General features: G+C 36.0%; 1 protein-coding gene across 1 annotated transcript; it reads right to left on the bottom strand.

The window, feature by feature from the left end:
• Positions 1-7,558: 7,558 nt before the first annotated feature.
• Positions 7,559-12,313, bottom strand: LOC100268019 (myosin-binding protein 2). The gene is made up of 5 exons (XM_010656039.3): positions 10,354-12,313; positions 10,072-10,254; positions 9,829-9,987; positions 8,332-9,736; positions 7,559-8,192 (listed from the first exon to the last, which is right to left on the bottom strand). The coding sequence occupies exons 1-4, from the start codon at positions 12,005-12,007 to the stop codon at positions 8,355-8,357; spliced, it is 3,378 nt and encodes a 1,125-aa protein (XP_010654341.1). The 5' UTR covers positions 12,008-12,313; the 3' UTR covers positions 7,559-8,192; positions 8,332-8,354.
• Between the last annotated feature and the right edge of the window lie 673 nt (positions 12,314-12,986).

Raw genomic sequence — 12,986 nt, 5'->3', positions numbered from 1 at the left:
TCACATCCTAGGTTTTAGATTGAGGTTTCATTTTATATAAAGCAACAAAAATAAAACATGCTCTTCTCAATTACTAATGAAACTCAATTTTTGAAAAGATAAATTTCATTTAATAAAAATCAAATTCGTCTATTGATTTTAGTATAAAAATAAAAAAATGATAAAAAGTATCATATTTTTATATTTTGTTTTTGAATAATTATTTTTTAATAATAATTTTTTAAAATAACATTTTTTTAAAAAGAAAAATCACACTATTAGAATTTACGAAAAATCCATGGAGAAATTTGTAACAATAATGATACATTTCTCCAAAATTTTAATTTATTTGATGGTGGCAAAAATTTCATACCAAGAGAGAAAATATTTTTTTGTTTTTTGTAAAATGAATTAAGGTCAAGGGGTCAAAGGCGCTAGATGTAATCAATTTCATAGGTAACAAAGAAATGTCAACACAATAATTATAATGTACCATGTATGAGAAAGGTGACCCACAGCCGACTTTTACACAAATACAGGAATGAAGATGTCTAATCTTTGAAAATTTCACACATTCTCTATGTTAAATTCACTCAGCTTTGAATGAAGTTTTTCTTATAACCACATATTAATATAATAATAATAAAAACCTAAACATTGACTTGTGGCAAGCCTAAACCTTGATCCGCGGCCCTTGTATTTAGGATTGACAATGGAGCTAATAAAATCCTAAACCTTGATATGCGGCACTTGTGTTTAGGAAGAGCAACGGGGCGACGGGTTTGGAATGGGGCACTCTTATCCCATTCTTGTTCCAAAATATAAAACTATTTTCCATCCCCGCCCCAAACCCGAGTCAGGGTGGGGTAAGCGTTTTCATTCCCATTTTCAAACCAAAATTATAATTCTGTCCCCATCCTTGTCCCGTCCCATTTGGCAAATGCAAATCTCAAATGCGTAACGAAATCTAGTTTCCGAAGAGAAATTACCACCTAAGATGCAACAAATTGTAATCAATTTGAAGGGAAAATACCCTTTTTTATTTATTTATTACAATGAACCCATAAGATTCAACTCAATACCCTTTTTTATTGTCTGGTTCAGGGTTATAGTGACGCACACATAGCCTACCAGTCGACCCCAATTTTGCTTCTTTATTGGGTTTACGGTCTAAAAAAAAAAAAAATGCTTTGATGGTGTGTTGTGAAAGGCCTCCATATAGGACCCTTCCTTATTCACTTCTCGAGTGACGTGGGATATAGCAACTTCTAGACAAAGTTGATAAAAACACTTGATCTTTCTTTCAAGCATGGCTCTTATACTCTCTTTAGTGAGTTTATGCTTTGAATAGTTGATGGGCACACTATCTGTAAGCTTCTTCAACCAATGGCTTCCCACATATATGTGAACAACCTATTTGAATTCAAATTCAAACTTAAATGTCTTTGACCTATCTCCATGCTTTAACCATTTGTTACATGTCCTTTAATCGATTTAAAGCCCTCAACTACTTCCAGTTGTCAACATATAATGCCACCATTTAGGAACTATTTGCTTGCATATGTGCTTGTGACTTAGTGCTTACTAGGGAGATTGACTTGGCCTATGCCAAACCTTTTTTTTTTTTTTTTTTTTTTTCTTTCAGCCCACATGGTAGTCCATCAAATGTCAAATCCTTATTAATGACCCTTTAGTTTTTTTTTGCCCTAACTCCAAGGTGTCTTTCTTGCTTGGGTTGACCCTAATGTCATGGAGTCTTCCATGTGTCATACATGGTATTAACCCATGCTTGTTGTTGAGCCCATGAGCATCAACCCACTTAAGTCTTTAGTTAGCCTTTTATATGCCCAACTTATTGCTCCTGTGTCTAGGCAATCCATGTGTGTGCCAAGTCCTCTTTTAACTTACATGCTTGCAACTTGCCTTGGTGATAAGCCCTCTCTTAGCTCATGATATGTGTTACTATTTTGGCCCTTATGTGTGCCAACCTAGTTGATCCATCCAACTTGAGACAACCTTGCTCATTTGCGTGCCATAACGTCACCCTATGTTATTGCACTCATGAGTTGCACCACACCTCATGGTATTTTTCCCATGTATGCGTGTTAGCAAGATTTATTCATGTTGTGCCCTTGGTATAGCTCGAGCCACCATCACCACTTTTGAGTCATGCATTGCTTCCTTAAAATGCATTTTAAGTAATTTTCAAAGTACTAGGATGAAACATCGTGAATGCTTGAGCATACGTAATGATTTTGATAAAAAAGATAGAAGATCCAAAAAATCAAAATTCCCTTTGAAATCTCATCTCAAAGCCTCTTATTCCAAGGAAAAATATCAATAACCCAAAATCCCACACTTGAAATTTCACCTATGTCCATGTGTTGAAATTTCGACTACCACCCCTCCCTGAAAATGTTAGAAAAAAAAAACTCCTTTTCTTACCACAAGAGACTCAAACCCAAGTCTATTTCTATACCCTATGAACAATTACAAGGTCGAACCATTGGGCTAAGGGCAACGATTGCTTTTAATTGGCAAAATTTGTATGTGTACTAAAGTTGCATTGCCTAATGTAAAGTGTTGGCTCCGCCACTGTGTGTTGCACCTCAAGCCACCACCAAATCTCCACATGATGCCCTTGTAAGCCTTGATTATCACATTACCTTGCTCAATAGGCACTTATGGGTACAAGGTGCAATCCTATGAGGCCTTGGTGCCACATTTTCTAAGTCAAGGTGCTAATACTCTTCCATGCTCACAAACTTAATTTGGTTATCATTTATTAGCTTATAAGTCTCTATAACCATAAATAAAATTTCAAACATACTATTAGAACAAGGTCCTATATTTTGGGTTTTGATATAAATTATGGGGGAAATGTTATATTACAAAATAAGTGTTATGTGTACTTAAAATCTAGAGCTTTGAAGTACATGATTATATTTGAATTGTTTAAGGAATATACGAAAAATGAAACTTAAATATAAGAAAATGAGATCAAAATATCATAAAAAAAAAACCTAAATATAAAACAATGTAGAGGCACAATGATCCACTGACACGTGGATTGATCAAAAAGCAGTATTGGGCAATGCACCATCCCAAATCTAGGAAGTCACCATTTCATCTCAATTGAGCCCCTCCTCATCACAATGTAAAATGTGAGTTGAGTCTTACCATCATTACTTTGATAGGATGTTATGTAGGATGGCAAGGGTGGACCTTTACTCAAATGAAGATAGATGACCCTACACTAATGAATTTAATGAATAACCCCTCAGTAATGATATAACAATCATGAACAATAAATATAATTAGTCCTAATAATCATAACTAATGTAATGATACAATTCAAGTTGTATAATGGTAGGTAACTAAAGTTTATCACCATTATGGCCTTCTTGTAATCAACCTTGAAAGACTAGTAAAAAACAACATCTACTCTCCAAAGTGTCATATAGTAAAGATGAACTAGATTCAAATTCTTCTCACACAAAACAAAAGAAACCAAAGATGAACAGAACAGTAGCAAGTCTATAAACAACCCAAAATCAATAAATCAACGGGTGAATTCTAATATCCATACCCAACCAACAAGAAATTTATAATAATGGTGGATGAAAAGATAGGGAAACTAAACTAAGCATTGATTCCACAAATGAGAGCTTACCTCAAAGAAGTATGCCTATAAACCTCCTCATCTTTTTCTTTGGTTCTTTGCTTTCTTCTTTTCCAAGTTGTTTTTCTTCCTCTCTTTCTTTATCCCAAAAATCCCAATGAAAAATATTCTTTTTGCCAAAAGAAACTTCTTTTTCTCACAAAAAATAAAAAATAAAAAATGATCTCTTTGAAAAAATGCCAAAAAAAATAGTTTTTCTCTTGAAAAGCTAAAAAGGTTTTTTTTTTTAAAGAGCAAAGAGTGGGTGAGATTTGAACACTTGTCTTCATCTCCACCCAAGCTCCAAAATACCCTTAAAAACTCCTTTAAGCTAACCTAAACCAAGAACCAAGCAAGGGCATTAGGTCACGGCTCATAAACAATTGCATTCCTAGACCTAAGCTTAAAAGGTCACTCAAAATCATGTTAGGATCCATAAAATCCTCCTTAATGGTCTCCAAAAAGGCTTGAAAATCAATAACAAACCGAGCAATAGTAGACCACCAAGAAACACAACAAATGATTAAACAGAAGAGGATCATAAACTTATATCACAAATAAGTAAACTGAGGGAAGACAAATATGAAAAATACATGTGCCAAGAGGACAAAATGGAGGGTCTACACTTGCATTAATGAAATTTATTTCATTTGTTTAGGTGAAACTAAAACTTAATTAACTTTTCTACTCAGTTCAAATTTTACTTTTGCATATAAAAAATCATGACTTTTAATTTTTTTTAAATGTTATTTTCTAAAAGAGTAGCAAAGTATTTTATCATTATAAAGAATTTTATATTTTGAAACATATCAATAATGTTCTATACTAAGATATCTTGTCCTAGTCAAGATGAGTTGTATTTTTTACCCTTATTTGTCTAATTGTATAAGGATTAGAAAACCTAATCAGTAGGGTAGTTACTGATTTGATGATACCATGTGATTGACTAGGTCTTTTTGAATTGAATGGTCATCTATTTATGAAGGTTTCACTAGTTTAAAAAAATTTGTTTGTTTTGTATATTTGATCATTATGTTATATATTATGTTGATTTTTATTTTTTATTTTTTTATTTTTTTATTTTTCAAAAAAAGATATTATTAGTATGTTTTTGTTGAACTAAAGTTCACTATTTTTGTTTTGAAAACCCTTTTCAAATATCCTAGATGTAGATAGCAATGAGTGACATGGTAGCTAAGATGCGTTCTCATTAGTTTAGTATTTGTTTTGCCTTAGTTTGTTTAGACATGTTGATTTGGATTATGTGTCATATTTAATTATTAACTTAACTTGAATTAAATTAGTATTTCATAGTTATATGAATTATTAAACTTTTATATTGAAAAAACTCTATGAATTCACTCTGAAAGGAATATCTCTAAGGTTTGATTAGTGTGACTATTTGATAATTTTTACATGTTTTACCTTTCTATGGGATACACAAAATTGACAAGGTTACCCTTATCCTCAGAGCTTGGGTGCCACATTAGCACTCTAGTTGTAGATCTAATGTCCATCTTAATTTATGACGTGGTATGGAAAAAACCAAAGACAAAGACATGACAACAAAGGTAAAATTAAGGGAGAATGATATAGCGAGCAAAGGAGAGCATGAAAAGATGTTCAATTAGGTTTGGGGACATATTGGAGGACAAGACAAACTAAGAAAAGGACGAAATAAGCAAAATGAACTTTAAAATATTAAAAGAGCGAAAAACAAAAGTCATCCAAAATTTAGAAGAAATTTCATATTGGAAAAGTGCATTAGAGCTAGTGACAAAGGTTGAATTTGAAATCATCCATCCATTTCGAATTCGGCCATCCAATTTCTAATTCCTCAAAGTTGAATTCCAAATGCAGCTTAAATTTAAAATCATTTCAAATTCACATGTAAATTTCAAATTCAAGGGTTGTCATTTCAAAATCAAACACAAATAAATCCATTTCGAAATCACAATTTTTAACATCCATTTAATTCAAAATTGCTTTATATTTGTGAGTTAGTGGAAAATAAAGAAATTATTTTGAGTTTTGTTTTCCTAAAATTAAATTACATATATTTTTACAAAGTCAATCAATGTGGAAAGATTACTCAAGAAGAAGACATAATAAAATTTGAAGAACATAATTAAGCTAAGATCATATTTCTTTTGTTTGTTAGAATTATTTTACTGATATTTGAGTTAGAATTTTCTTAGGATTTGGAATCCCAACAAGTTTAATTTCTATTAGAATTATGGTTTTATACTTGCTTGTTTAGTCGTGTGGTGGAATTGTTGTAGTGTCGGAAAGATTGTTTTTGGTGGTTGTTGTTGTTGGCATTACCCACTTTGAACATGTCCGAAACCGAGCACAGGCCCAAAATCCTAAGGATAGAATCATAGAACCTTGATATCTTTTTCCATAAACCCAATCTGCAAAATAGTTTGGGTAGCCTTCATGGTATCTCGTCAACTGCAAGGTCTCACCACCCTTCATCACGTTGCACCCAACTCACCAACGAATAAAATAGAAGCCACCTCCCCAAACCAGATTATTAACAAAACTGCCAAAATTCGGTAAGTCATATCCTCCAATAGACGATAGAATTAATTAAGTGCAGCATCTTCTTATACTGAACTGGCCCCCAAAATAAAAAAATAAAGAAAAAGTCCTGCCGACACAGACCCTAAAAAGACATGGCCTTTGGTTCTGCATGTGGGTATAATGAGTTATGGCAGTGGTTATGTAACTTTACTGCGGAATTAGTCTATTTGGTGGGGAATATGGCAGTGGATATGAGAAACTATAATCTTACATTTTTCTTTCTTATTTTTCTTTTTTTTGTAGTGATAAATTATAAAAATGGCTATGAACCAACTCAATTGACAATTCCGGCAACGATTTGATGAAGCAACCCCAACAACCTCTAATCAGGGGTATAGTTACAAATATTTTTAAAGATAGTAAAAGCTGGTTGTTATGAGAAAGGGGATAGCTAATCTAAAAAGGACTTCAAGCCAAAATTATTGAGTTTAGTTGTGAAAGCGCTTACTCTGTCTGGCCTTGGGTCATGTGCCCTTTGGCTTTGGCTATGCGGGATCGGGATTGGGTGTGGCTCCTATTTTCCTGACAATATAGCAAAATGTCCCCTCTCCTGATTCCTTTTCACCCAAACGAGGAAAAAGATGAAGATATGAATGAGACCATTCCATGGTGAATTTCAATTTTAGAAACTGATGCACTGACCACATGAAACTTGTGATGGGAGGGTCGCCTAAATTTTGAGGAGACATTTCACCAAATTAGCTTTGTAGGATGCTTTGGCAGCATTAGAAGCTTTGGTGAATGTGGGTGGCCCCGGTACATTACTAGATGTTAATGGAAAGGGTCCTACTAAAGCAGGCAAACCTGTTGCCTATTGGGAATTGGGATTACCTCCCCTCTTGTACATGAGATCCAAAACAATCTCTCTTAAGTTGGAAGGAGATAGGTCTTGGTACCAGGTGCCAGTAAAAAGGTAAGTCACAATGACATTTAACAGCAATTAGGTGAGACATGATCCTCCAGTGAGATTAGTACAAAGTGAATATGAACAATATATGAACCATGAGCTTATCCTGATCCAACCAAACAACAATGATGAGTTGATCTCCACAGGCAATTTGGGATCCAACATAACTATATGATTGAGCTATTCTCCTAGCAGGTAAGACTGCCCAACAATTGTTGTTGTTGATCAACTTATTTTACTAATTTTTGTCTGTCCTTACCTACCTATAGTTTTCTTCATTGCTTAAAGCTACAACAACCATTGTTAAAGCAATCTTTTGATTCTTCCTTCTTCTGATTGTTTTAATTTATTCCAATTTATGTACATCATCTGCCCCATGAACTTAGAAACAAAGAAAAGAATGTAAGCTGACTCCAAGACCAGTGTAAACAAACACTCACTTTATATACTTACAAATGGATACATATAGTATACAAGTAATCCAACTTTGCCCCTCAAATGATAAACAAACCCCATATGATGAAATGATGCAAAGGTGAGAAAGAAAAAGGGAGTTACTTACCCCTTCTTTCCTTCTCTGAAAAAGGAAAAAAAAAAATTAAAAAATGAAGAAAGAAAGAAAAAAAAAATCCTAGTTCTAACTGTCTATGATAAACTAATGCTATGTGCCTGGCACTGGAATCTTTGTTGGATCTCTCCAGCTTTGCAAGCCAGACCTTTTCTCACAACGACATACAAATGACAGGGTGGCTTCACCTCACTAGCCTACACACACATACACTCATCAACCACCTTTCCCTCGAAAGTTGGTGATGGGCACAACCCACAAAAATTTGGGCTTACTTGGATAAAAAAACCAGGAAAAGTAGGCAGACCTCAATTTCTTGGTCCACCATTATCACCAAAACAGACCATAACAGGAGCTTCCTCTCCATCAAGGGACTTCCTGTTGATTTTTTAGAAGGCTCAGGGTACAATCAGCTTTTCATTTCATCAATGCAGAGTGGTGGGTGCTCGTGTCCAAATTCACTGCTGTTAAATCAACTTGAAAAGACCAATCTGCATTAAAATAAAAATAATAGTAATAATAATGAAAATAAGAAATAAGTCCGGTGAAAAAAATGCAATCACAATTGAATAGTAGATTCATTCTAGGAGAAAATGTAGCCCTATGGAGAACAAGGAATATAACATTTACCTATTCTCTTGTTGAGGATGAAGTCATACTAGAGCACCATCACTGAAATTCCTCACTCGGAGTTCCACACTCCTCAGATCACGAAGATGTTGTAAGATCTCCTGGAGAAGATCCATCCCCTTATCTCCTTTGTTCAAGGAGCTTATGCAATGCTTTAGAAATTCCCTATCTGCCTCAAGAGCTTGTAGCCTCTCATAGAGATTATCCACCTCCTCTTCAATTGCATTCTTCTTACTCTCTATATCAAACTTGGTGACTGACGAGTCTTGTAAGAGGAATGAGTCAAATACTATGTCATTTCCATCCAATAACCCATCTTCAGTTTCTGCAACAATTGCATCAAAAAGAGGAAGAAGTCTCTTTGCCTTTGGTCCTGAGATTCTTCTCTCTTGGTGATGCTTTCCATTCATGTCCTTGGAAAATCCATTTCCAAGACCATTTACTTCAGGGCTATGGTCACAATTCTCATCAAAATCTTTGCAATTCTCTTCATAGGAATGCTGAATTGGCTTCATATTGTTAGGGTCATGTTCCTCCTCATCAGCCAACGTGAAAAGCTTCTCTTCTAAAACCTTCAGTTGCTCAAGAATGGAAAGCCTCTCTTCCTCAAAGGTAGCCAAAGATTCCTCCAAACTTAGAACTGCATCAGCAGGGGTGTTGTGGTCGCCACTTTCTCGAAATCCATATAAGCTATCTTCTTCCTTTTCTTCATGATTCAACTCAACAGATAGCCCATCACTATCTTCTGCATTGCTACAAGATGCAGAGGAAGTTCTGCTTCTGGCACTACCCTCTTTCATTCTTCTTAACATCATTTTTTCTCTTGCCTCATAATCCAAGACCTTCTTGCGATATATTTCCAGCTCTTTCTCTAGCTCTTGCTTCTCTTTTTCCCTCTTTATCATAAGCTCATTCAAAAGCTGCAAGGCTTCCTGGTCATATTCAGATTGTTCTTCCATCATTCTCTGGTACTGCAAAGCTTCCATCTGCATTGCTGCCTTCTCTTCCTGCAGTCGATTTATCATTGCCATAGTCTGATTGGCTGCTACTGCGGAAGCACTTCTTTCTTCTTCTAGTTCTGCATATAAAACACTTGAAGCCTTTCGTTCAGACCTCAGTGCTGATTTCAGCTTTTCAACGGTCAGACCAACATCACCACCTTCAAACTCACTTATGACACTACCATCCAAAGACTCTTCAGTTCCTGATTCTCGTTTCTCGAGGAGCAGTAATCTCTTGTGTAAGTGATTGAGCCCATCAATGGAAGTGGGTGTATCGGGAACTCTCTCCTCCTCGATTTCATTAAGCTCTAAACATGTTGAGAAATGAGTGTCTATAGCTTGCTCACTTGTCTCAACAAGTATGGTTTTGCATTGTAATGCTTCTTCCTCGGCTGGCGTAGGACCTAATATGGACAAACGCACATCAATACAAATAAATTCAATTTCTAAATGTGGAAAAATAAGAAAAGTAATTTTGTGTGCAAGTGAAGGAGACCTTCAATAGAAGCGGGTGAATTAGGTACTTTAGCTTCCTCAATTTCATCCTCAATTTCATTAAGCTCTGTACACAACAAATGAGTGTTTATTGCTTGCTCACTTATCTCAACTGTCATGGTTTTGCATTCCAAAGTTTCTTCCTCAGCTTGCTCAGAACCTAAGATGAAAACACTCAAATTATACACAATAACTATCAACTTATCAATTTCTAAAGACAGTAAAATAAGAATTAGTTGCATACAATGATCATCATCAGCATACAAATTAGCAGAACTAGTCGATGGATCTTCCTGGATGCAAGGATCTGAAGGAAGAATTTCTTGAGCTCGAATCTTATCTGTGGGTGCCTGATCAGGCATCTCTGTCCCTATCAAGATCTCTACTTCAGTTTCATCAATCCTCATCCGAAACACTTCAACAGATGCTGCATATATCCTCACATTACTAAAAATTTCTACTCCAAAATTAATATACGAGTAAAAGCAAAACTAGAATCAATTGGAAAAAGATAAAATCAATATACCTGGATTAGTTTCTGAAATCTTTTCTCCTCCGGCCGCTGCATCAGTTTCTTGAACATCAACTACATCATTAAATGGAGTTTGAGTTGCTTGAGTAATGGCAACAGGTTGATATACCTCCCACACTAAATCCCCTTCTTCACCACGTAAAGTCGAAGAATTCTCATTCTCATCTATCTCCATGGATTCAACCAATGCAAACTCCAGTTCGGGTTCCTCCTTAGTCTCATGAGCACAAAATTCTACTGCCACTGGCTTTCCTTGACTGCATTTGTTCTCCATAATTGATTCAATTTGCGCCTCTGCACCAAATTCAGAACCCAGTATGACTTCTCGGCGATCCCAGTTTGCTTGACCTACGTCCTCTGTTCTGTACCCATTCTGGATATCGGCAGCAGTGAAATCGATCAACTCAACCGGAACCAATCGAAAATCATCACGATCAACGTAATACTCAAGATGCTGAGGCGGAATATTAATAGATGCATCTTCCTCGGCGCAAACTCGACTACTGTTCCCATCGCAAAACGGATCTTCGATGCAAAAATTCCCACCTTGCTCCTTCGTACCTTCCTCCTTGATGGGTTCTTGCGCTTTCTCTACGATCATCTCCACTTTATCATCTTCACTAGCCATCGTCTCCCTGCAACCAAAATTAGATACGGAATATGAACAATCCTCCTCTGCCTCCTCTTCTCTTGTTCCAGAGCTTGCATCAACATCAGAAAGTATCTGATTTCCCTTGTTTCCATTAGTCCCCTCATCTTCCTCGCATCGATCAGCCGCAAAATCCGATCTGCTTCTATCGGAATTATCGACTTCGTCAATGCCATCGTCGATCCCAGTTTCGGTTATCAAATTCCCTTTCTGAGTATAATCCAAAACCCCCCAAGAGGGTTTGATCAGAAAATAAGGAGAGTAGAATTTGCTGTTCAAGCTAACATCACAGCAGGAACACCTCAAATTTACCTCCCCATTTTCCACAATCTTCTCACCATCACTCTGAATCATACCAATCTGCTTCACCCATGGAATGAAAGCGATCTTTTTCGATAATTCACAATAATCAGGCCGCGATGAGGACGAGCAATCCTCACACATATCTTGCAATTCAGCCAACTTCCGATGATTCGAACAGTACCCCAGTTTCGAAATCTCCGCAGCGTGGGTTTCACACACAAGACCTCTGTAAGAAGTCTTTCCCTTCTCAGGCTCAAAAATGTGATCGAGCCTAGAACACCAGAGGCAGGGTCTCTTGAGGCCGAAGTAGTCTGCAAATTTCACGATTAGATAAGAGAAAAGAGAGTTGAGAAGAAGAAGGACGATCAGAATCCATTCGAGAACAGCATAGATGAGAATAAGCGTGATCTTGTTCGTGTTTCGATGCAACATAGTTGCAAACTTGTTTGCCGCCATTGATGATGACGATGATGATGATGGTGATCTGTTCTTGGTATTTACAGAGAGAAAAACAGAGACTATTTGAGAGAGATTATGAGCAGCAGATGGAGAAGTGGTTCTATTTTTTAGACTAAAAAAAGGCGGTTTGAAGGGAGGGACTAGGGAGTAGGGAGAGACAGCCAAAGAAGACCCAAAAGCTCCGAAAAGAAAGAATCGGAGAGAGTCAGTCAGAGAAGTAGAATGTTTTTCAAGCATCCAATCCTTTTGACAAAGTTCCAAGTAACCACTACTATTCAACCATTCATCCTTTGTTTACGTATAGTTTGATTGTTCTAAATCCATCTTTTCATATAAAATTTTTTTTTTTTTTTGGACGTTTACAGAAAACCATTTGGCCTTTAATGGGTAACTAAGAACACAGCCTACTGTGAAAGGTAATCCAACTAAAAATGGAAACTATTTTCTCATAATTAATGATCAATGACATGGGCCAAGAATTAAATTCCAGAGGGGGATGGAGTTGGTGTAAGTTTGCATCCAAACACCCAGAGAGAGCCATTTGTGCTTCTGTTTTCCGGAAAACAAAAATAAGGTGGCCCACCAAACCATATCGATAAGTGGGTAATGGGCGGGTGGGCCATTCTCAAAGTAGGGTGTGGGCTCCATTTTCAGGATGCCCAGATGCTGAACTTCATCGTATGAATCTCAATTTTTGAATTTTAACCTCCATTATAAAATTCATTTGAAGGCTGAAATCACCGAATGACAAAGTAATCTTACTTTAATCAATAACAAATCTTTATTCACAAACCTAACTCATTGCCATTCCAACCTTTAACTTTTCTAATTTTTGTCAATAATCATTTTTTACCTGCCTCAATGCCCTGTACCCCATAGCTTTAAGATTTTTTTCTTTTCTTTTTTGGTTGCCTTTAATGTTTCCTGAGGAATCTCACTTTGCAAATGTTTTTATTTTGCCTCCACCAGCTATAAATCATGCAAATATCTATCAGTTCAAATTATTTCCACCACTGAAATGAATCCATAATTAAACCCATGGTGTTTGCTTAAAGCTTTGGATGCATTTGGTTGGCAAGCTCAAAGGAGACCAAAGAAAAGTGACATTGAAATTTGTACTCATTGCCGGGATTTTGATTTGAACTGGCCGATGCTTTTCACATAAACAAAACAAATTTTCTTTTGCAGAATATGTACTAAGCTTGCTTAATTTTTT

Source organism: Vitis vinifera, chromosome 1 (assembly GCF_030704535.1).
Source record: "Vitis vinifera cultivar Pinot Noir 40024 chromosome 1, ASM3070453v1".
NCBI classification, from domain to species: Eukaryota; Viridiplantae; Streptophyta; class Magnoliopsida; order Vitales; family Vitaceae; genus Vitis; species Vitis vinifera.
The sequence above is the reverse complement of the archived record's forward strand: the minus strand, read 5'-3'. Positions and strand labels throughout refer to the sequence as shown.

What these genes read in the sequence shown, in the direction of transcription:
- LOC100268019 (XM_010656039.3), bottom strand. Translation starts at nt 12,007, where the DNA reads ATGCTTGAAAAACATTCTACTTCTCTGACTGACTCTCTCCGATTCTTT. An exon ending in GTATGCTGATGATGATCATT is followed by an intron (nt 9,988 to 10,071) that starts GTATGCAACTAA and finishes TTTTCATCTTAG; the next exon opens with GTTCTGAGCAAGCTGAGGAA. An exon ending in TTCACCCGCTTCTATTGAAG is followed by an intron (nt 9,737 to 9,828) that starts GTCTCCTTCACT and finishes TGTCCATATTAG; the next exon opens with GTCCTACGCCAGCCGAGGAA.